General features: G+C 32.7%; 1 protein-coding gene across 5 annotated transcripts in view; it reads left to right on the forward strand.

Moving 5' to 3' along the window:
• Nucleotides 1-21,326, forward strand: part of LNPK (lunapark, ER junction formation factor) — a 55,036-nt gene that overhangs the window by 12,804 nt on the left and 20,906 nt on the right. For all 5 annotated transcript variants that reach the window (XR_015714921.1, XM_016207819.2, XM_016207509.2 and 2 more), the window contains 4 exons: nucleotides 2,933-2,991; nucleotides 8,820-8,860; nucleotides 15,467-15,550; nucleotides 15,633-15,684. Coding sequence is in view for 4 of the 5 variants with exons in the window: in XM_016207819.2 (XP_016063305.2) it covers nucleotides 2,933-2,991; nucleotides 8,820-8,860; nucleotides 15,467-15,550; nucleotides 15,633-15,684 (236 nt within the window). In the remaining variant the exon portion in view is untranslated. The remainder of the gene's footprint in view (nucleotides 1-2,932; nucleotides 2,992-8,819; nucleotides 8,861-15,466; nucleotides 15,551-15,632; nucleotides 15,685-21,326) is intronic.

Here is a 21,326-nt window from a genome sequence, read left to right on the forward strand (position 1 = left end):
CAAAATAAATCATTCTTTTTTGGTCTGAATGTGAAGGTTATTCTCAAACCTTTGATAGTGAAATAAACAGACAAAATAGTCAACGTAGTTATAAATATTGAGACCTACTTATCTTTTCATTTTTAGTTTTATATAGTATTTAAATTTCACCTAAAAACATTTCAATAAATTGGATAGGGTTTATGTGGTTGTTGGAAAAAGAGCACTTAAGTTTGCCAGAAAGAATGAATGATTTCTCTTTATGCTCTGCCTTTTCTGTGTCATTGTTGGAACCAAACTGAGGAGTTTCTGCCTGTAGCATGTATATCTTATTTTCATTGTGATAAAAAAAGGTTTTAAGCTTTACATTTTGAGAAGTTTATCTTGCTACCTCTTTGTGAGATAACAGTTTTTCTTCTCAGCTTCCACCCTTGAATCCCTGCAGGATCTCCATTGCTTTGGAGCCCTTCCACATATTCGGGGGCTTGTGTTTTAGCTGTATTTTAATTTTACCAGAAAAGGAATTTGTGGATTTTTTTTTTTTTTTGTCCTCGTTGTTTGGATGATTTCTAGAAGAGGAGGGGGACATGTTGATTATGCCACTATTTTCAAAGTAGGAGTCAGTACTGGTATCTTTAATGTCTTCACAAAATATGGTGCCACGTTGTCATAAATTATATTTATTTAGAGAGGAAGACCTTTGTTGGGATAACTAAATCATAGATTCCCGAAGTACTTTGATTCTTTTACTAAATTTTATTTTTAAAATGTCAGTGAATTTTATTTAACTTAGCCTTAAAGAATAACTTATGTGTTCTACATTTTCAAGTCTTGAAGACTTGACACATGGAAATTTGATAGCTCGTTTTCTCCCACAGTACTAATCAAAACCAAAAGGAGAATTTACTGTTTACCACAGGGGATTAATGAGTTTTATTTTGAAGTAAGGGAGTCTATTTCAATTTTCTAATGCACTTTGAAAAGTATATATGTTTAAAAAAAAAAAGTTTTTATTGATTTTAGGGGGAGAGGAAGGGAGAGAGAGAGAAGAAACATCGATGTGAGAGGAACATTAGTCGGTTGCCTCCTGACTGGGAATCAAACCGATGACTTTTCATTGCATAGGATGATGCTCAACAAACTGAGCCACACTGGCCAGGGTGAAAATTACATGTTTTTTAAAAGTATCTACTTGTTGAAGAAAATGTACTGATTTCCCACAGAATTCCAGTCACTATCCCTGTGCTTTCTTTTGTGTTCCCTGTTTTCTTGTACTTTTTTCCTAAATCGTTTCTCTCAGCTTGGCACTATTTCAATATGTTTGAAGTGGAGAAACATTGTGGGACTTTTTTATTTGTAGGATCCTTGAGGGTTATAAGCCTTATGTTTAACCTCTTCCCTCATCTTCTTTCTTCGATAAGGTCAACTTTCAGAGTTTTGTTTTTGTTTTTGTTTTTCAGTGCTTAGGTAGTTGTTCAAGTACCATGTGGGAAACTGGTGCTGGTTATTTGTTGTTTTCAGATCATACAAATTCTAACAATATAAAAAGCATGCATCAGTTATCTATTGCTGTGTAACAAATTGCCCCAGAATTTAGTAGCTTAAACCAACAAATGTTTATTATCTTTCACAGTTCTTGAGGGGCAGGAATATGGGAGCAGCTTAGTTGAGTGGTTCTGGCTCAGGGTCTTTTATTCATGTACAGAGTGTACAAGTTTCATTTAAGTTGTTGGCTGGGCCTATAATCATCTCAAGGCTGAACTAAGGCTGGAGAATTTACTTCTAAGCTAACACATGTAGTTGTTGGCAGGCCTCAGCTCCTCACTGGCTATTTGCCAGTAACCTCTGTTCCTTTCCACATGGGCATTTCTATAGAGTTCCTTGAATGTCCCCATGTCATAGCAGCTGGCTTCTCTCAGAATGAGTAATCCAAGAAGGAGGAAGATTGTGAGTGGCAGAGGAGGCCCAAGATGCAAGCTGTAGCCTTTTATAACCTAATCTTGATGTGACATACTATCCCTCCTGCTATATGCCATTGGTCACACAGATCAACACTGATGAGAGAGGATTTCACAAAGACGCGAGTACCAGGAGATAGGATTCACTTGCAGCCTGACTCCCAAGAATAGCAATTATATTTTATCTGAATTCATATTCAGATACAATGTATTTCTTTTATAAAATGATGAATAATGTTTGTATACTTATTCTGCCATGTTCTATAGAGAAAGATATTTTACTATATTTACACTAAATTTAAAAGATGACCTTGATAACGTTGTTATTAGGATCATTCTTTGATTTTCTTTTAAATTCTTTTAGTATCATTTACTGGCTTACTAATGCAAGGTTTAAACAATTATCCTCATAAAATCTTTGGAAGGAAGTATTTAGCTAAATTTACTTATCAATGTTTATTTTAAGGTAAGATAGCTTATTCCCTCCAGATAGCTTATTCTATTAGTAGAGAAGATTGCTCCAATGTTAAATAATAGGGAAGGAGTAGCAACTTAAATTTGTATAATGCTCTGGATTTTTAAAACATGCTTTTTCCTTAATGCATGGGAATAAATACATTTTTGTAATTGATGCTTACTTAGTAAGAAGGGATTCTAAAATTTGTTCCTAATCTTTTGTGGAGTTCATTGACCCCTTTATGAATGATGAAAGCAGTAGTCTCTCCAGAGAAATGCATTTATATACAGAAAATCAGTTTTGCAATTCAGAGGACCCTCAAGGTCCATGGATTTTAGATAGAGAACTCCTCCTTTGAAAGCACAGGTAGACTTCTGATTGTCTCTGAAAGAAATGAGTACTTTTTGATTTTCAACATATGAAAGGAAACAATGGACTTAACTTTAATTGGAAACGTGTATTTGTTTTCATTTTATATGGCTTCTAATTTACTTATTCTAATGACAGTTTTTGTTTCTGAATTTTGCCTCCTCTGTAGCATCTGGTGCATAAGAACAGTGCTTATTTTCTTCTTTTCCAAGAGAACAGAAAGAAATAGTAAGTTTAATTTCTAAGTTTGTATAAATTAGAAAACTCATAGTACATTGGTTTGTAATTAAATGGTAGGTTATGAAATGGTATATTGAAATGACAAACATGGTAAATATTGAAGAGTTGTTTACTGTTAAGCATAAGAAGGATTATGAATGATCAGGATGGTTCTATTTTTCATTTGTGTTATTTCTGTCTTGTTCATTTAGAATTTTAATTTACACAAAACAAAATAATTCATTTCTTTAAGTCAAGAGAAATTATATTTGTTAATCTTCACAGAAAACTTATGTTATTATGGAGTAAAATATGGCTATACATCTTTTGATTTATTAATTGCACCATTCTCTTTAACCTCACAGCCCGTAGGCTTTTGTTTTTATATATGTTTTGAAATATGTAAATTATAATAAAATGGTCTGTATTTGTTCTTTATGTATACAGATTTTGAGGATTTTCAAGTCTTAAAACTATGAGCTACAATTAACCAAAGATACATAGATTTAATTTTTAATAAAATGTGTGTGACTTACTTTTTCTTTCTTGTTTTAGCTTTTCATTATAGAAAATTTCAAACATACACACAAATAGCCTGAATAGTATAATGAACCCTCATATAGCTATCCTACAGCCTAAACAATCTTCAACTCATAGTCAATCTTGTTTCATTTTTACCCCCACCTACTTATCTACCTTCTGTACTGTTATTCTGAAGTATATCCCCAATATATCTATCTATAACAGACTTGAAAAAAAATTAACACTACATTGTAACAGGTAAAAAAGAATTTTTTAAAAATCCTGAGGTTAACATGGGTAATAACGTAAGTTTCAGGTGTACACCATTATAATTCGATATCTGTATACACTATAGTGTGGTTGATACCAATAGTCTAGTTTCCATCCTTAACCATATATTTGACTCTCCCCTGCCCCTTTTCCACCTGGAAACCACCAATCTTTTGTCTGTATCTAGGAGGTTTTTTTGTTTTATTTTGTTCATTTGTTTCTTTAAAACGAATTTATAATATCATAAAGTATAAATATGAAAGTATTAAATTTCCAGTTATCTCATAAATATCATATGCTTTAAAAATATTTTGTTTGTTTGACTCAGGATCCAAATAAGGGTCATACAGATATATGACTTTCAAACTGCTCTCCTTGCTCATTATTTGAACCCATTGAGGTTCTGTGGTCTAGCCCAGTGACCATCCCTTGCAGACTTTTCCGACTCCTTTGCCCTCTTTCGCAGTCTACTTGTCTGGCAAAACCATACTCTATTTAAATATAATTATATGCTTAATCAATGACTGGCAAAACCCTATCCTGGTTAAAACATTTATATGCTTAATCTGTGCCTGCATCAGAAGGGCTAAATTTATGAGAAGAAAATCATACAACATGTTGACCGGACTTATTTAAAATATCTATGATTCCAAATGCCAGTGTACACTCAACACTGCTACACAGTCCTATTTTATAGTTCCCTAGTAGATTCACTTTTTCCCTCTTTGAGAACATTGTTTGAGATTGTATTTCTCCTCAAATTACTAATGCCCACTTCCCTATCAAAACCCCAAGACAAAACCAAAATAAAACTAATCAACAAACAAACCAACCAAATAAAAATTCAAAAGTCACAAACAAAACTCCACAAAAATCTGCCTGGCCACTATCACCTGATAGTCTCACCTTATGGAGAAAATAGATGTAAACAGATGGGAGCTACCTCCTCCACCAAATATATCGTTAGCTCCATCTGTTACTCAGTATGTTGTCGACCTTCATGAAATTCTGGAAGAATGACTTTGATCCCATCTATGGCTAAGCCCTCCTTTTATGCCCTGGATTCTAGGTACTCTGGGCATCTGAAGAACTTTGCTCTTCTAGTTATCTTTTCCTGGAATTATCCTCTCTTTTGCATCATCTGTTTCTGTTGGATTTTCCCTCTTAGCATATAATCCTGTTTCAGTGCAGTCATCTAGGGGGGAAAATCTTATCCTCACTCCATATTCCCTTTAATATGAATTTCTCTTTCCCTTTCAAAGCACTATTATCTTTACGTCCAAAATTATCTTGAATCTTACCACTTCTAACCTTTACTACTACTACAGTTCTATTTCAGGTCATCGTCATTGCTACAATGGCTTTATAACCAGTCTATTTTTTATTTTTTATCCTCACCCGAGGATATGTTTTCTTATTCATTTTAGAGAGAGGGGAAGAGAGAGAAATAGAAACATTGATGCAAGAGAGAAACATTGATTGGTTGCCTCCCATATGCGCCCCAACTGGGGATTGAACCCACAGCCTAAGTATGTGACCTGACTGGGAATTGAACAAAACTACATGTAAATGCATATAAACACTGCTCAGTGTTATATACACGTGGTATGATGGTACTAACTTTTCTTTTTCGATCCTTACTCTTTTAAAATGTTTCTTGCGTTAGTTAATGGGTTAGGACCCAGTATAATATTGAATTGAAGTGGGGATAGCAGCTATCCTTGTCTAGTTCCTGATTAACCATTAAGTAGAATATTTGATGTGGTTAAAATAAATATTGTTACTTAAAAAAAAAAATCAGATTAAGGAAATTAAGTTTATGGTACTGTTTCCAGTAGTGTTTAGTAATATAGTAGCTTCTGGGAGGATAGTAAGAAGTTTAAAGCAAATATGCTCTCTAATCTAATGGAACTAAAAATAGTGAAAAATATAAGAAAACTTATTTTAAAAGAGTCCTTGGGAACGCTTTTCTAAGGAAATCAAGTGTGTGAATTTTTGTATATTTAAGCATATTTTAATTTCACCAGGTGTTAAGTGTACCATATATGCTTTTTTCTCTTTCATCCAGATGTGTATTTTAACTTACAAATAGGCACATCAGGCACAATCCTTTTATTATATAAGAGGATTATTGCTTAAAAAATTTATTGCATGTACATTTAAAATAGCCTTTATAATAGATTGTCTTGTAGTCTTACACATTTTTTTAGCATAAAGTCAGGTACCACATATACATAACATACTTATACATATACATACATATATATGTATGTTTAAGCTTGAAGGTATTTTTGTGTTCTTGCTTTTTGTTCTCTATTAGTTTTATATCCTTTGTTTTATAAATTAAACCTAGTATAGATTAAATTAAGGGTTGGCAGACTACAGCATATGAGCCAAGTCCTTGTATAGCTCATGATCTAGGAATGGTTTTAACATTTTAAATCATTGAAAAAATTCAAAGAATAATATTTCGTATCATGTTAAATTTGTATGGAATTCAAATTTCTGTTTTTATTGGAACACAACCGTGCCCATTCATTTGTGTTGTGTATAGCTACTTTCATTCTACAATGGCAGAATTGAGTAGTTGTGACAGACTGTATTTGGTGCTCCCAACCCTTCAGACTGTTGCAGCATGCACAACAAATCACAGTGACATAGTTCTAACTTGACAATATTTCAAGTGCGACCTGTATTTCTGTATTGTGACAATTTATTTTTTGTTACCAGTGCATACTCATCATGTAAAAACAAGAAAAGAAAATTGGACTGTGAATGTTGCACTTTTAGGGCACAGTGGAGTATAGATTTTAATATCAAAACTCAAAGCATTGTGTTTATTATGCAGTGACATTATAGCTGTGCTAAAAGAATACAGATATACATTGGCACAACTATCCTAAGTGCTTGTCACGATATTCTCAACTCATGGAAAAGCAATGGTCAGGAAATTAGAACATTTAAAATGGCATATCACATCATAGCAAAATTTCTTCATAAAAATAAAAAGTGAAAATGGAACTTCATTCAACCAAAGTAAATTTCTGAGTGCCTTATTTGTGAAGCAGAGAAAGCCACTTACCAATGGCGAATTAATTAAACTGCTTGATTGCTGCAGCTGAAGAAACATATTCAGAGAAAATATATTTGTTTGACTAGTAATCTTTGGCTAGAACAGTTGCTTGAAGAATTGAGAACATTGGAAGCAACATAGTCAGTTTAAAAACAAGGCAGATGATCTTCCTTGGCTCTTGAGTTGACAGATGTTACAGATACTACTCAATTGTAGTTTATTTGAGGAGTCAGTGCTGAGCTTGAGCTGGCTGAAGAATTAGCCTCTATGAAAAGTCTGTAGAACAACTGGAGAGAATTTTTGTGAAGTTGAAAAACACACACTTATTCAGTACAGCCTAAAGTGGAATCTGCTAATACGTAACTTTTGGTAGTAAAAATATGTGTGAAGCAGAAAGAGGCTCAGTTGGATTAATTCGCAAAGCTCATGAAACTGTAAGGTACTTGAATTCTATGGTTATTCACTATGTCATTCAACAACAGGTACTTTGCAGAGCATGTTTGAACTTACGTGTTGTTGAACTAGTAGTGGCAGTGGGGAGCTTCATGGGCTCTTACAGACTTAACCACAATCAGTTATATGAACTTTTATCTGGAGTAGAGGCTGAATATCTTGACCTCTCCTACCACACAGCAGTTTGATGGCTTACCAGTGGTAAAGTTTTATTGTGATATTTTGAGCTCAGAGCCCAGATTGAAATTTTTCTGAGTGAGAACCACCTTCAACCACTATGTTATCGAATGCTGACTGGCTTTGGAAATTAGCTTTTGCTGCAGCTTGATAATGGTTCTTAATGAATTAACCTAAGATCGCAAAACAAGACAATCCTATACGTGAAACCTATATTGCCATAAAGTCATTTAGGAAACAAATAACATCATAATGTCAAAACAATTTTTTAAAAAGTGCTATGAAAAGTTAAAACAAGAAGTAAGATCTACAGTCCATGCAGATTTGTAGCAGATATATTGTTGAGCTTAAACTATAGTTTCAGCAGTTTTTTTCCAGAGCTCACACAAGTATAAAGGAAATTTCCATATTTCAAAATCCATTTAACTGTACAATTGAGGAGCTTTCACTCATCTTCAGTTGGAAGTGATTAATTTATCATATACAGTAATGACATGATAAAAGGCAAATATCAAGAGGAAAATCAAAATAACATACTTTGGATTGGATGTTCAGATGTTTGCTACCCTAGAACTTCAGTGAAGAGATAATTTTATTTATAAATTTAATTAAAAAATAAGAACAGTTTAAATTCTCTTTGGTAAAATGTTTAAATAAAGGTATGACTCTTCTTTCCAGCTGGAATAGCATTCCTATTTATACTAGTTAAATACTTTTAGATGAAAACTAGAAACCTAAAATAAATTTGTAAAGCAGATGTTGACATTTTTTGAATTGGTTCTTCACCATGCCAACCTAAATAAGAAGACAAATCATTGAAAAGTTTAATTTTGAAAAGTGATTAGTATTCTCTTCCTTTCCAAGTCCCTCCTCAGGTATAATACTATAGATTTGCAAAAGATTTTCTTTATTAGTGCTCAATATCTTGAAGGCTGAATAACTTAATAAAATATATTATGCACTTATTTCCTTATAAACAAAGAGAAATTTTTATTACCAATGTATAAAAAGATTTGATATTTTATAAATTTAGATGGAATATTGAAAGGAAGGAGAAATAGTAATGTTTCTGAAAACTAAATATTAAATATATTTTTAAATTTGGAAAGGTGTTGTAGTCTATGTTAAGGCAATTTTTTTCTCTACTTAGTTTGTAATATATAGTATAGGCAAAATAAGAAATATATGTGGATAAAGACAGATAATTTTTATCTGTATACATAGGTGAGAAATACTAAGTTTTCTTGCAGTTGCTTAATGTGTATCATTTGGCATGAGATTTTTTCTTAAATCTAAGTATCTTAATATCTGACTTAACTTTGATTTAAATCTTTTTTTCTAGATGAAGCATTGGATGATTTAAAATCCCAGAAGAAAAAAATAGTAAGTTAACTTTTATTTAAAGTTAATTTATATAAAAGTAATAAATCAAAAACTGAATAATTAATGTTTATATGTTGTAAGTATTGACTCTAAGAAACAAATATGCTTTTAGATACCATTTTAATGCTGAAGCTAAATTATGAGTATTTTTGCTAGTTAATAATGATTGATAGGAAAAAGTAGGTAAATGGACTTTTGAGATCCTGAGAAGCTGTGTCAGTTGAAAGCTGAGAAGTGAGTAATGAATTATATTGGAGAACTAAGGCAGAGGGATAAAAAAATGGGTGTCCAGATTGGTTATTGATTAGGGCCAAAAAAGGACCAAACATTTACATATGTCAGTTCTTAGGTTTTCTTGACAGAAGAAGAGTAAGAGAGAGGGAATCAAGAAAATTGGTTGTAAAAGACAAATTTAATGTGAAAAGACTAAAGAAAGGAAGAAAGAGTTTGTTTTCCTTTGATTTCTTTCATTTTCTATTAGCAACTCTGATTACTGGGTAGCTATTGTGGGGCCAGTTAAATGCATCCTTCAGATATGCTGGAAGGAGGGCCAAGAGGAAGAGAAAGGGCCCTAGATATTTAGAGGTTGATATATAATAGTCTGTAATAAGTGAATTGAACTTGGCTTTTGACTTGAATTTAGATGTACTTTTTTCATGTAATTATTTTTGAGGTATGAAAATGACAATTGATAGCACTATCATCTTATATGGAAACTTATTTAATAAAATTTAATTAGATGCAAATGATTAATACATTTTAGTTTAATGTGTAATATGTAACAATTATGTATGAAACTAATAAAATTAATATAGTTAAGATTAATGTTAAAAATTGTTCTGTGAATTGGTAATAAAAGACATTGGTCTTGAGGGTTTTAAGTGCCTGAAAAATAAAGAAGCTTTATTTCTGAAAGGCTTTCTTATCTGTTTTGTTTAATGTTTCTTCAGTGTTCTATGAGGTACTTATCAAAATTGCGTTAACATTTTTCGTGGTCCTAAATTGAAACAAATATTTTCATTATATTGTATTATGTTTCTGGCATTCTGTACATTATGGAGCAGCCAGAAATCAAAGTGAGGAAATACTTCACTTACATGTGGAATCTAAAGAACAATATAAATTAACAAGTAAAACAGAAACAGGCTCATAGATACAGAGAACAGACTGATGGTTGACAGAGGGAAGGGGGATTGGGGGACTGGTGAAAAGCTGAAGGGATTGAGAAGTACAGATTAGTAGTTACAAATTAGTCATGGGGATGTAAAGTAGAGTATAGGGAATATATAGTCAATAATGTAATAACTATGTGTGGTGCCAGGTGGATACTGGAAATATCAGGGAGAACATTTGTAAAGTATGGTTGTCTAACCACTATGCTGTACACCTGAAACTAATACAAAATAATATTGAATGTAAACTTTAATTGAGAAAAAGACCAAAGTGAGGAAATACTGATGGTTCTCAGTAAGATAGAAATTGTGATATGATTGGTTTGGTTTTCTGATATGATAAAAAGAGCTGGCAGTGGTGGTCAGAGCCAAGCCCTATATGTACTAAAATGGAGAAATATTGATTAAAGTAGAAAAGACAGGGAGGGAGACAGGAAAAAAGAAAAAAAAAACACCAGAAGAAAATAAAAAATTCTAAGTGATGAGAAACCATGTTAGTGGCATCATATCATCAGAAAACAGAATCTTGGAGAACATGATTGGGGAAAAACTCTCAATAGAGTAACAGAGAAGACTTGGAAAATTCTGTGAAAGGGAAAGGCAAGCTCTTTAACTACTTCTTTACTAGCCCTTGAAGGACTCACAACATAAAAGATGCTTTATCTAGGCCTGACAGTTGGGAAATTCAGTTCAGGGTTCAATAGTCGTGAACACTGAAATGGATCAGCATTATAGAATAGTTTAGTATGGCATTCTTCTTGCAGTATGATTAAAGAAAAATAAGTTGGCTGTTCTGACTCATTTTATCAGTGAGGGAACACAATTTATATTGACTTGACTCTTGCTGGTTATAATACTATTGCTACTGGGAACTAGTTCCTGGCCTTTATTGCTTGAGCCCTTAACAAAGTTGCTTTTTGTTTGAGTGGCTTTATAGTTTATTTAGAACAATAGGTGTTAAGGGTGAATTAGCAAGTGGCACAGGGCTAGTTAATGATTGGGCTGGTAATAAGAGGAAAAAGAGGGGACATTAGTTTGAGCAAAAGCTAATTGTAATCAAAACTGATCTTGTTCATTATGTTTAAGTTTACACTCTACATTTATAGCTTTAAAATACTTTTATTGTTGAAATGCCTGCAGGAAAATGACTATCAGTCTAAAATTATCCAATTCCTAAATCTCTCTTTATTAACAAAATGAATACAAGTTACATTTACTACTTGACATTTTATTAAAGGTGGTTTTCTTAGGGATGCATCTCTTTAATATGAATAGATTTGTAATGTAATTTGTAAAAGTATAATTTGCAACAATGAACATGAATTATCAATTGATTAAGAAGTTAAATTACTTAGAAAGGAAAATGGGTAACATTTAAACATTGTTTTAAATCTAAGAACTTAATGTAAGTCTTTGCTTATTAAAATAAAGCTAGGAATTAATCTTTGGTTTTCTAAAGACTTCCAAGTCTGGATTTGTATATTTTGCCACTCACATATTTTGTGGTCTTTAAAAAAATCTTTGTTTTTTAAAAACCATTGTTCAATACATAATCCCTCTGCATCTATGAGCATCCTATCAAAACAATTCAAAGTCAAGATAAAAAACACATGAGTCAAAATGACCTCTTTAAGTGGCTTCATGAAAATGCTGTGCTTTTTCCAAGGTAGTATTTTTATGTGGTAATTCCTTTCTGGCATTTCTCAGGAAATTTACAACATCCTGAGAAAAATCAGTTGAGAAATTGGGAACATGGGAAGAAGTGTTATAGTTCTCTGAGAATTTAAGCTTAACAGTCAACTACAAATATTACTGGTTCAAGGAATCCACTATTGTCACTTGAAAACAAGAGGAAGAAATGCTGACATGCTGAACTGTAGGTTAATGTAGACATTTCTGGGAACAGGACAGGACCATGTACAAGAGAAGTGGAACAATCTAATTAATCAGTCAGTCTTGCTCTTGTGGCCATGTTATAAGTATATTTTATGGGCCTGTTATTAATGGTGAGTTGTTCTCACAAATAAATATTAATAAGTTTATACGTATAGTCTACTTTATACAAAATCCTGCAAATGATATTCCATGAAATAAATTTGGAAGCAAAGGATGTCCTTAAATTGACAAGTTCAGCATGTGATTCTGTGTAGCGTTGTTAACCTCACTAGATGTTTCAAATGTTACATTTTTATATTATCCACTAATGTTTGTTGGCATTTTCCAATGTTTGAATATTCACCATGCACTACAGATCTTTATAAATAACAGAGAAATGCAGAGAGAGAAAATGTGACTATTATCGTGAAATACTCCTATATGAAATCAGAAAATGATATAGAATCTGAATTAGTCAAAATAATAGATTTCAACAGCAAAACCCAAATCAGACAGTGTTTTCATTGTTGTAAAAATGAGTTTAAAAGTTGCAACATGTACCCTAATGCTCTGAATGGAAGATGCCTTTGAGCACACTCTTAATTTTTTTTTTTCCCACACTCTTAATAATTTGACCAAAGTCAATGCAAAATGAAAGAGATTTTTCTATATTTGGGATATTTGTCATGAAACAAAAATCAAGAGTGTTGGACAGGGAAATTAATAATTTGTGTATTTAAAAATTTTCTTTCAAGAATAAGAATTTAAATATTAAAATGTGTAGAATTATCTTTCAAAATTAAAAAAGTTTTTGACATTTATTTTGTGTTAGTGTTTCCTTTTGGTGTGCTCTATGAAGAAATGTCTGTACCAGGTAGAAATAATTGTTACATATTATTAAAATATATAACCTTGTCAAAATAAGGTTGATTCACAATAAATAAATAAGCACATATTTATTATTTTCTTAAATAAAAAACTGAAACTTCCAGTATAACCATATAATAGAAAAACAATTCACTCTTTGTTATATCATTCATTATTTTTAAAAATATATTAACTATTGTGAAAAATACAGAGTAACTTATAATTTAGGGAATTCTGAGAATCCAGTTTCTTACTCCTGAATCCTGGTATGAATATATTAGGTATTTGGAAACTGCTTGTTTCAGACCCATTCTGAATAATTGAGGAATCATTGAAGATTATGTATTGTTGTATTAGGTACTGTTGTAGACTCTTACATTATTGTATTTAAATTGAACAGTAGTGCTATGAAGAAAATCTTAGTGTTTCTGTTTTACAAAAAAGAGAAACTGAGGCTAACAGACTTGCTTAAAGTCTTTCTAGCTGATTAAGAATGGAGATATACTTTTAACACAGATCTTTTCTGACTCTAAAGTTTCAAGTTTATGTTCTTTCCACTGATCAGAATATCTATTTAAAACAATTTATTCACTTAAAATGTTGTATAGATAAGTGTGTTTAATTAAGCTGTTATGTGAAAAATTTTGGCTGGAAGTAAATGGAAAAGAAAACTAGAATGGATTTATATCTTTTAGTGCTTTTAAAAATGATTTTATTTAAGATACTTTACATGTACGTGGCTATAAACATGAATATTTGTTGAGTGATGTACCAGGAATTACAATCATTTGATGAAGTGACATTTTGGTTTTGAGTTTTGTGTATTGTTTTAAAGATCACAGCAGTATCTAATCATCTTTTTAAACCTAGCAGTAGTCTTAGTTTAGAACTGTGCTGTCCAAATCAGTAGCCAGTAGTTCCATGCACCTTTTTTTTAGATTTTTAAATAGAATTTTAGAGAGAGAGGAAGAGAGAGGGAGAGAGATAGAAATGTTGATGTGAGGGCATAACATTGATTGGCTGCCTCCTGCATGCCCCCTACTGGTTATTGAGCCCACAACCCTGGCAACCCTGGCATGTGCCCTGACTGGAAATGGAACCAGCAAAGTTTCTTCAGTGTATGGGATGATGACCAACCAACTGAGCCATACCAGCCAGGGGTCAAAGTAGCTTTTAAAATTTACATTATTTAAAATGGACTAAAATTACAATTCAGTTCCTCACTTGTACAAACATTTTAAGTGTTCATTTGTCACATATGGCTTACTGGCTACTGTATCGTGCAGATATAAGCCATTTCTATCACTATGTAAAGTTTTGTTGCCACAACACTGGTCTAAAACATGAAAAATTAATTTGTAGAGATCAGGGATTCAATTCTTTGATATTCCATATAGATTATGTTGGTTTGGGGATATATTCTATCATATATCCTTTCTCTAACCTCATTCCCAAATTTCCCCAACTCTAAAGTGATATTTCCTTTACATCAGAAAATAAAATTGTCCTTGCTTTTAGAATTTATTACAATTTTGAAATAATTAGGAAATGTTTTAGTTTCACTAAACCAAGGTTAATCATTCATTTAAGCACTTAGCTTCTTAAATGTTAAATTGAGTTTTTAATGAGGGATCTATTAATTACTGTTCAGGCAACATATTTTTAACTGTATTTTTAACTTGGTATGTGTGTTCTGTGTTGCATTTTAAAATAAATGTCCTTTGGAATATGACAGTTAATGAATCCAAGTGGCTATCAGTGGTAACTGAGAAGGAAAAGTTCCCATTCTAATTTTTGCAAAAGCATTTTATTCCACACATTAGCTATTTGTCATAACTATGACTGTCTTGTGCTAAAGTTAAACTTTTCTGATATTGGGCCATAACTGCTAAAATGATACTTTACTAGTGATTACTTTTAAAATTAAACCCATGTATTAAATCATAAAGTGACTTGAGTGAATTGTAAATAAAATGCTATAATAAAGAAGTATTTTAATTATAGTCCCTAGTGTGAGCATAGAACTCAGTAAAAATTTTACTTTAATTCTTACTATGTTCATGTTTTTTTTCTCTTTAAAGTTGTTTGAATCTAAGTAAAAAAGGGGGAGCTTTAGTTTTTAAAGCCATTTGAGCAAATGCCATGGCTGTTCTCCAGTTAGTGAGTGTACGCTGCATTTGCAGCAAGCTAATTGCTTCTGCTAATAAATAATCTAAAATCGATGCTGACAGCAGTTAATTGGCACAGAGATTTTATTTTGTAAAGCTCTTGGCTAACGACCTTCTTTAAATTAATAGCATTAAGTGCTATGAGGAAATAAATCTGAGGAATTGCCTGTCATTTGCTTGTCATGTCTAATAACTTCCAATAATGATGGCTGATAGATTTTTGCACATTCCATTATTGAAGTTGGTGCATGTAATTATTCTCCTCATTATATGTAAACAATTAGCAATATTTGGTATTTTCTTGCAGTAAAGCTGTTAAATACAAGTAACGTATTAGAGGTTAGAAGTCATTTTAAAATCTGGATTTTAATTATTTCAATGTAGGAAGTCTTTCATGCTATCTGGATATATTATGTGCTGTTTATTTTAAGCCTTATACTTGAACACTTTTGAATAGGACTTTTATATAAAATAAGTAGTGTGTGTTTTAAAATGTAGCAATTTATGGAAATTTTTGTTCACAGCTTGAAGAAGTCATGGAAAAAGAAACTTATAAAACAGCTAAATTAATTCTTGAAAGGTTTGATCCGGACTCAAAGAAAGTAAAGGTAAGGCTGTGATATCACTACTATTTTATTATAAATTGCACATTGTAATAGGTCACTGTAATAACATTATCGTAATTGACAGGAGTTTGAGCCGCCATCTGCTGGAGCAGCTGTAACTGCAAGACCTGGACAAGGTAAATAACTTTGTAGAAACTGCTGCTGCTGTTGGAAAGATCCGTATTTACCCAAGTGAGTTCAAAAGTGTGATAGAGGTGTATAAAAACGTAGAATGCTTTTGTGTTAATTTTTATTTGGTAATTTGGTAATGAGTTGGAGTGATGGCGATAAGTTTATCTCATTTTGATTTTACAGGATTATGTTGATAAATAAAGATATTATCTATTGAGACTAAATATATACAATTGGTTTAATCTCTTGAAATCTAAGTAATTTCACCAATATTTTGTAAGGTTTCCCTCCCCCCATTTCTTGGAATATCTGTTTTTAAGAAAATTTTTACATATTTATTTTTGAAGTAAATTTAATGAAGATTTTTGTCAAATTTGAATTTCTTCTAACATAACAATCTTTTTTAGGAAGAGAATACAATTAGAAATGAGAGAAAAATTGAATTACTGCTATATAATAACATTAACTCTTTCTTTTGGAGGTTATATTGCCAGATTGTTAGTGAAATCATCACTATTATGTTATCAATTATTATGTAAATTTAAAATGTCATTATTTTTAGTGGTTGCATACAGTTTTCCCAAGACTGGCATGTGAAAAGATATTTTTGAGTTTGCATTGGCTTCCCTCTTTGTTCTCTTGTCTAGAATAAAATAATATAGTTTGTAAACCTTTTGTTGAAATATAGAAGTGCACTATTTTAAACATTTTAACATTTATTCTTATAAATCATCAGAATTGTAGCCTGGTTTATAAAGTTAGGATGACATTTAGAACTTTGAGAAGTCAATTCTTTTATTAATGTCCACAAAGACTGTATACTAAACAAGCCATTATAGTTTTAGGTTTTCTAATTGGCAGAACTATGTGGGAAGAATCCCACCCTCTCCCATATTTCCATAAGTAGGATTTTGGTTTTTAGAAACATAACCCTGCTCTTTTGATAAATGTAAAAGTTTATGTATGATTAAAATAGACATAGATACTTTGAATGAAACTCCTACTTTCATAATCAGTTTAAATTTTCTACAATTTATACTTCTTCCTAGTAATTATAAAAAACTTTTTTTGGCCTATAGGCTATGTTTCTATATTTTTATAGTATTTTGTATAACTGGGACTAACTTTTCAAAAAATGCTTTTTAAATAATCTTAGTGAATGTATTTTTTAAATGTGATATTTTGCAGAAAGCTGTTGCTAGCAATTACTTTTTAAAAAAAAATCTGTTCTTTTCACTCTTAATAAAAAAGTACAGATGTATAATTCCCTTTACTGATATTCTTAAGTATTTATTAATATTTACGCAACATAAGTTTCTTCAAGAAGCTAAACTTATTTTTCCTTAGAAACTTTGATATTCAAATATACTTTTTCCTTCTTATGTCATGTCATAAGTATAGAAAAACCATTGCTAAAAACAACAACAAAACCCGTTGTTGGTAGCCTCTCTGCCTTAGATTCCTGTGGCACTGTTTTTAAATAGTCTTTTCTGGAGAATTTACATTTAGCTATATATAAATGAATTGTTCACTTAAAAGAATGTATTAAATAACTTATGTGCAGGTACCATGGAGAATAAACAGATGATTATAATATGGTTTTTGACCTTAAGAAGCTGATAACCTTTAAAAGAAAATTTATTCTGGAGTGTATTGTTCCATTATTCCTGGCTCTTCCAGGTCTATTGGAATTAACTGCTTTTGAGAGGTGAGGTGGTGAAGAACAGGGTTAATTTTGGACATGTATGTTGGAGATGCCTATTAGACATCCAAGTGGAGATATTAAGGAAGCAGTTGAGTATAGGTCTGGCAAACAGGAATTATCTGGGCTGGAGATATGTATTTGGGTGCCATTAGTATGTGGATAGTATTAAAACCATGAGACTGGATGAGATTACCAAGGATGTAAATGTGGAGAAAGAAAAGGACCGAGGACGCTCTAGGGCACACTAACATTAAGCTGTTGGGAATAATGAAGATGAACCAGAAAAAGAAACTGGAAAGAAATGGTCGGTGAGAAACCCAGGAGGGTGTGGAGTCTTGGATGCTAATTGAAAAGAGTGTTTCAAGGTAGTGATCATCCATGACAAAAACTGCTGCCAAGCAAATTGAGGGTCAATAACTGACCATTAATTTTTAGCAATGTTGAGATCCTTGGTGATCTTGAAGAATGAGGGCAAAAGCCTGATTAGGGTGTGTTTAAGAAGGTATGGGAGTAGAGAAGTTGGAGACAATTTGAAGAGACAATTTTTTTTTGAGTAAAAGGGAGTGGGGAAATGGGTAGCTGGAGGCAGAAGCATTTGTGTGTATGGGTGAATGGGCTATAGAAAGAAATGATAGCATGTTTGTGTGCTACTGGGAATGGCCTAGAAGACACAGAATAATTGATGATGAAGGAGAGAGTGGGGACAATTGTTGGAAAACTGTCCTTGAGGCAAGAAGGGATGGGATTTAGGGTACAAGTGGAGGAGTTGGTGTTTGATAGGAGTGTACATAGTTCCTCTATAGTAAGAAGGGAAGACAGAACATGGATAAGATATTGGCGGGTGGTAGGAATTCTCTTCTGGTTTTATCTATTTATGAGAATGAGGATGAGGAAGATGTTGGAGTTCTGAAGAGAAGGTATAATAAAATAATTCTCTAGGAGAGTAAGAGAGTAAATAGATTAGGAAAATGTAGGAATGCCGGGGGGACACTAACATCCACTTGAAGTTAATGATCATTTAAAGCATGTGTGTTTTCCAGTTGTGTTTAGCTGTGTGGGTACCAGCCACAGAGTAGTCAGAGTTGGCTTCAACCAAGACTGAGGTTTTGCCTAATGGAATGGATAAAGTGATCAAGGGGCAGGGAGGTGAAGTTGTATGCAAGGGAGGTATTATAACACTGTATTATGAAATCTAAGATGATCATGAGGGAAATAAGCACATGAGAGAGGACTGATGGACAGTCAGAAAGTATTGGTAGTATTAATATAAAGGTCTGTAAAGTATAGCCTGCAAATCTGGGCCAAAATCTCTTTTATATATGGCTCTTGAGCTTAGAATTAGTTTTACATTTTTAAAACGTTCTAAAAAATAAAGAAGAATAAGATTATACAACAGAAACCATATATGGTCAACAAAATGTAAAATATTTACTGTCTGACCCTTTACAAAATAGCTGGAAAGTTAAGTGTGGTTTAACAGTGGGATGATTGAACTTGAGAGGAGTGCAGTTATCCTTAATGGCAAGAATATAGGACTAGACTATGACTATAGATAGGAGTGAATGACTGAAGTAGAAATACTGATAATAATATTGGAGGATGCCATTCAATAGCTAAAATAAATTCTTAACAGATCCTTCTATATTTTTTTAAAAAGGAAGCCACCTATACATGGTCTTTACCTGTGTATATAACACTACATTTCTACTAATGAAATTAACAAAAGAAAAGTCAATTGTATCCTTCCACAGCTAAATTTGAAATCAGTAAGTATTTCAGAAAAATTTAATGGCTCTAGCAAATAGATTACAACTTCTTATTTAAGTAGGTTTTTAGTTTACTCACTTGTGTTCCATGGCATATAGGGAAGATCAAAGTAGAAATCATTACTCTTTTTTGATCTTGAGAGCAAATGGAATGGCACTTCATATTTTGGTGTTTTGTGGGTTTTTTTGGTGAAAATCTGGAAAACACCTTATAAAATAGTAAATTCTCTTTTTTGGGTGTTCTTTACTTAAGTATCATATCTATACTGTTACAGTTATCTATTGTGTAACAAACTACCTCAAAACTTAGTGGCTTAAAACAACATTCATTTGCTTTGCTCATGAATTTGTAATTTCGGCAAGGTGTGGTAAATCAGTTCATCTCTGCCTCACTATGGTTGGAGCTGCATGATTGGAGCTGGGGCATCTGTCACCAAGATGGCTTTACTCACAAGGCTGACAGCTTGGTCCGGCTGTTGGTTCATCTCCACATGGACCTCTCTAATGGGGTCACTTGGGCTTGCTTCTAACATGGTGGCTGGGTTCTAAGAGTAAGCAGCTCAAGAGGTAGAAAGTAGTCCTAAAAACTGGCACACCTATATTTTTGTGGTCAAACAGTAACAACACAGATTCAAGCGAAGGGACATTTACATTCTCCTTCCTCCATTTGACATGAGGCAAATCAAACAATTTTGGACTCTTATTTTAAAACTGCCACATGTACCTTAATACAGTTAACAAAGGCATTTCTATCCCCATCTATTTTCAGTGTTCATCTTAAATGCCACCATTATCATGAACCCTTTCTTCATCCCATCACTGAGTTTAATCTTCCCCTTCTTGAACTCTCCATGGTACTTTGTTGGTTCCTTTATTAAGGCACTTACCTGGCATGTGTATATTTTGTAATTTTGTATTATCTTTGTTTGCCACCTCTATATGTAGCTCTGAATCCCATTCAGTAGTGCCTTACTCATAATGGTTGCTTAATAAATGTGTTGAGCTTAAAAAAATAAAAGGAAACTTTTTTTAAATTCATGATTTTTGTTTAAATGTTATAAAATAGTAATTTACCAATGGGACCTTGGTGAACATTTTAGATCAAGTTTGCATTTCTGAAAGGACACTTTTTTTTGTAACATGGAGAACGGATTGGAAAGAGCAAGGCTGATGACATGGAGATCAGTTTGAATATCATTTAACATAGGTAAGGGATAAAGGCCTGTCCTAGATAAAGTGGTGAAGGAGTTGAAAAAGGGAGAGATTGAAGAGAATTCAGATTTAAGAGTAGACTGACAGGACTCTATGGCAATCAGATTTGGTAAGTGGGGAGTGGGAGGAGTCGTCAAAATACTGCCTTCGTTTTTGGCTTGGGTAACTGGTTAGATGTTAGTGTTTTAAGCAAGATAAGGAACGTAAGAATTGGAGTAGTAGGTTTGTGTAGAAAATACTGAATTTGCTTTTGGATCTGTTGAGTGGAAATTACATTCAAGTAGTGCAATTTATAGGAAGTTGATTATTTTATCTGGAGCTCAGGAAAAAGGTTAAGGTTGTGGGTACAGATTAGGAATCATTGGAAAGTATAAGCAACAGTTATCGAAACCATAGGATTGAGTGGAATTGCCCAAGGAGAGAAAATAGAGTAAGAGGATCTATGGCAGAACCCCAGGGAACATTGATATGTAAGGATAGATGGAGAAAGAGGAGCCCAGGAAAATGAGCAGAGTTAAAAGCAGAACTAAACTGGCATCTAAAAAGTTGAAGTGTAGTAGAGATGACATCACTGTCACAGTCTGCAGAGAGTCAAGTAAGTAGAAAACAAATGAGGCCATTGCATCTGACAGGTTATATAACAGAGTGGAGGCATTGTTGTCATAAAAACTGAATCTTGGCTCCAGCTCTTACTTTACTGTGAGATTTTTGGCAAGGTATTTAGCTTCTGAGCTTTGGTTTCTTTCGAAACTGAGGATAGGAGCTATCTCAAAGAGTTAATATTACATAAATTATTAAACTCACATGAAGCACTTGGTAAAATTCTTAGCAGATAGTAGGGATTTGATAAAGAGCAGCAGCTATGCTAATAACAATTATGACGATGCAACCGAAGCAATGGTGCCTCCCAGTGGTGGCCGATACTGTGGTAGCTATGAAGGAGGGCAAACCCAGCTTGTGTTGT

Source organism: Miniopterus natalensis, chromosome 8 (assembly GCF_054644295.1).
Source record: "Miniopterus natalensis isolate mMinNat1 chromosome 8, mMinNat1.hap1, whole genome shotgun sequence".
Taxonomy (NCBI): Eukaryota; Metazoa; Chordata; class Mammalia; order Chiroptera; family Miniopteridae; genus Miniopterus; species Miniopterus natalensis.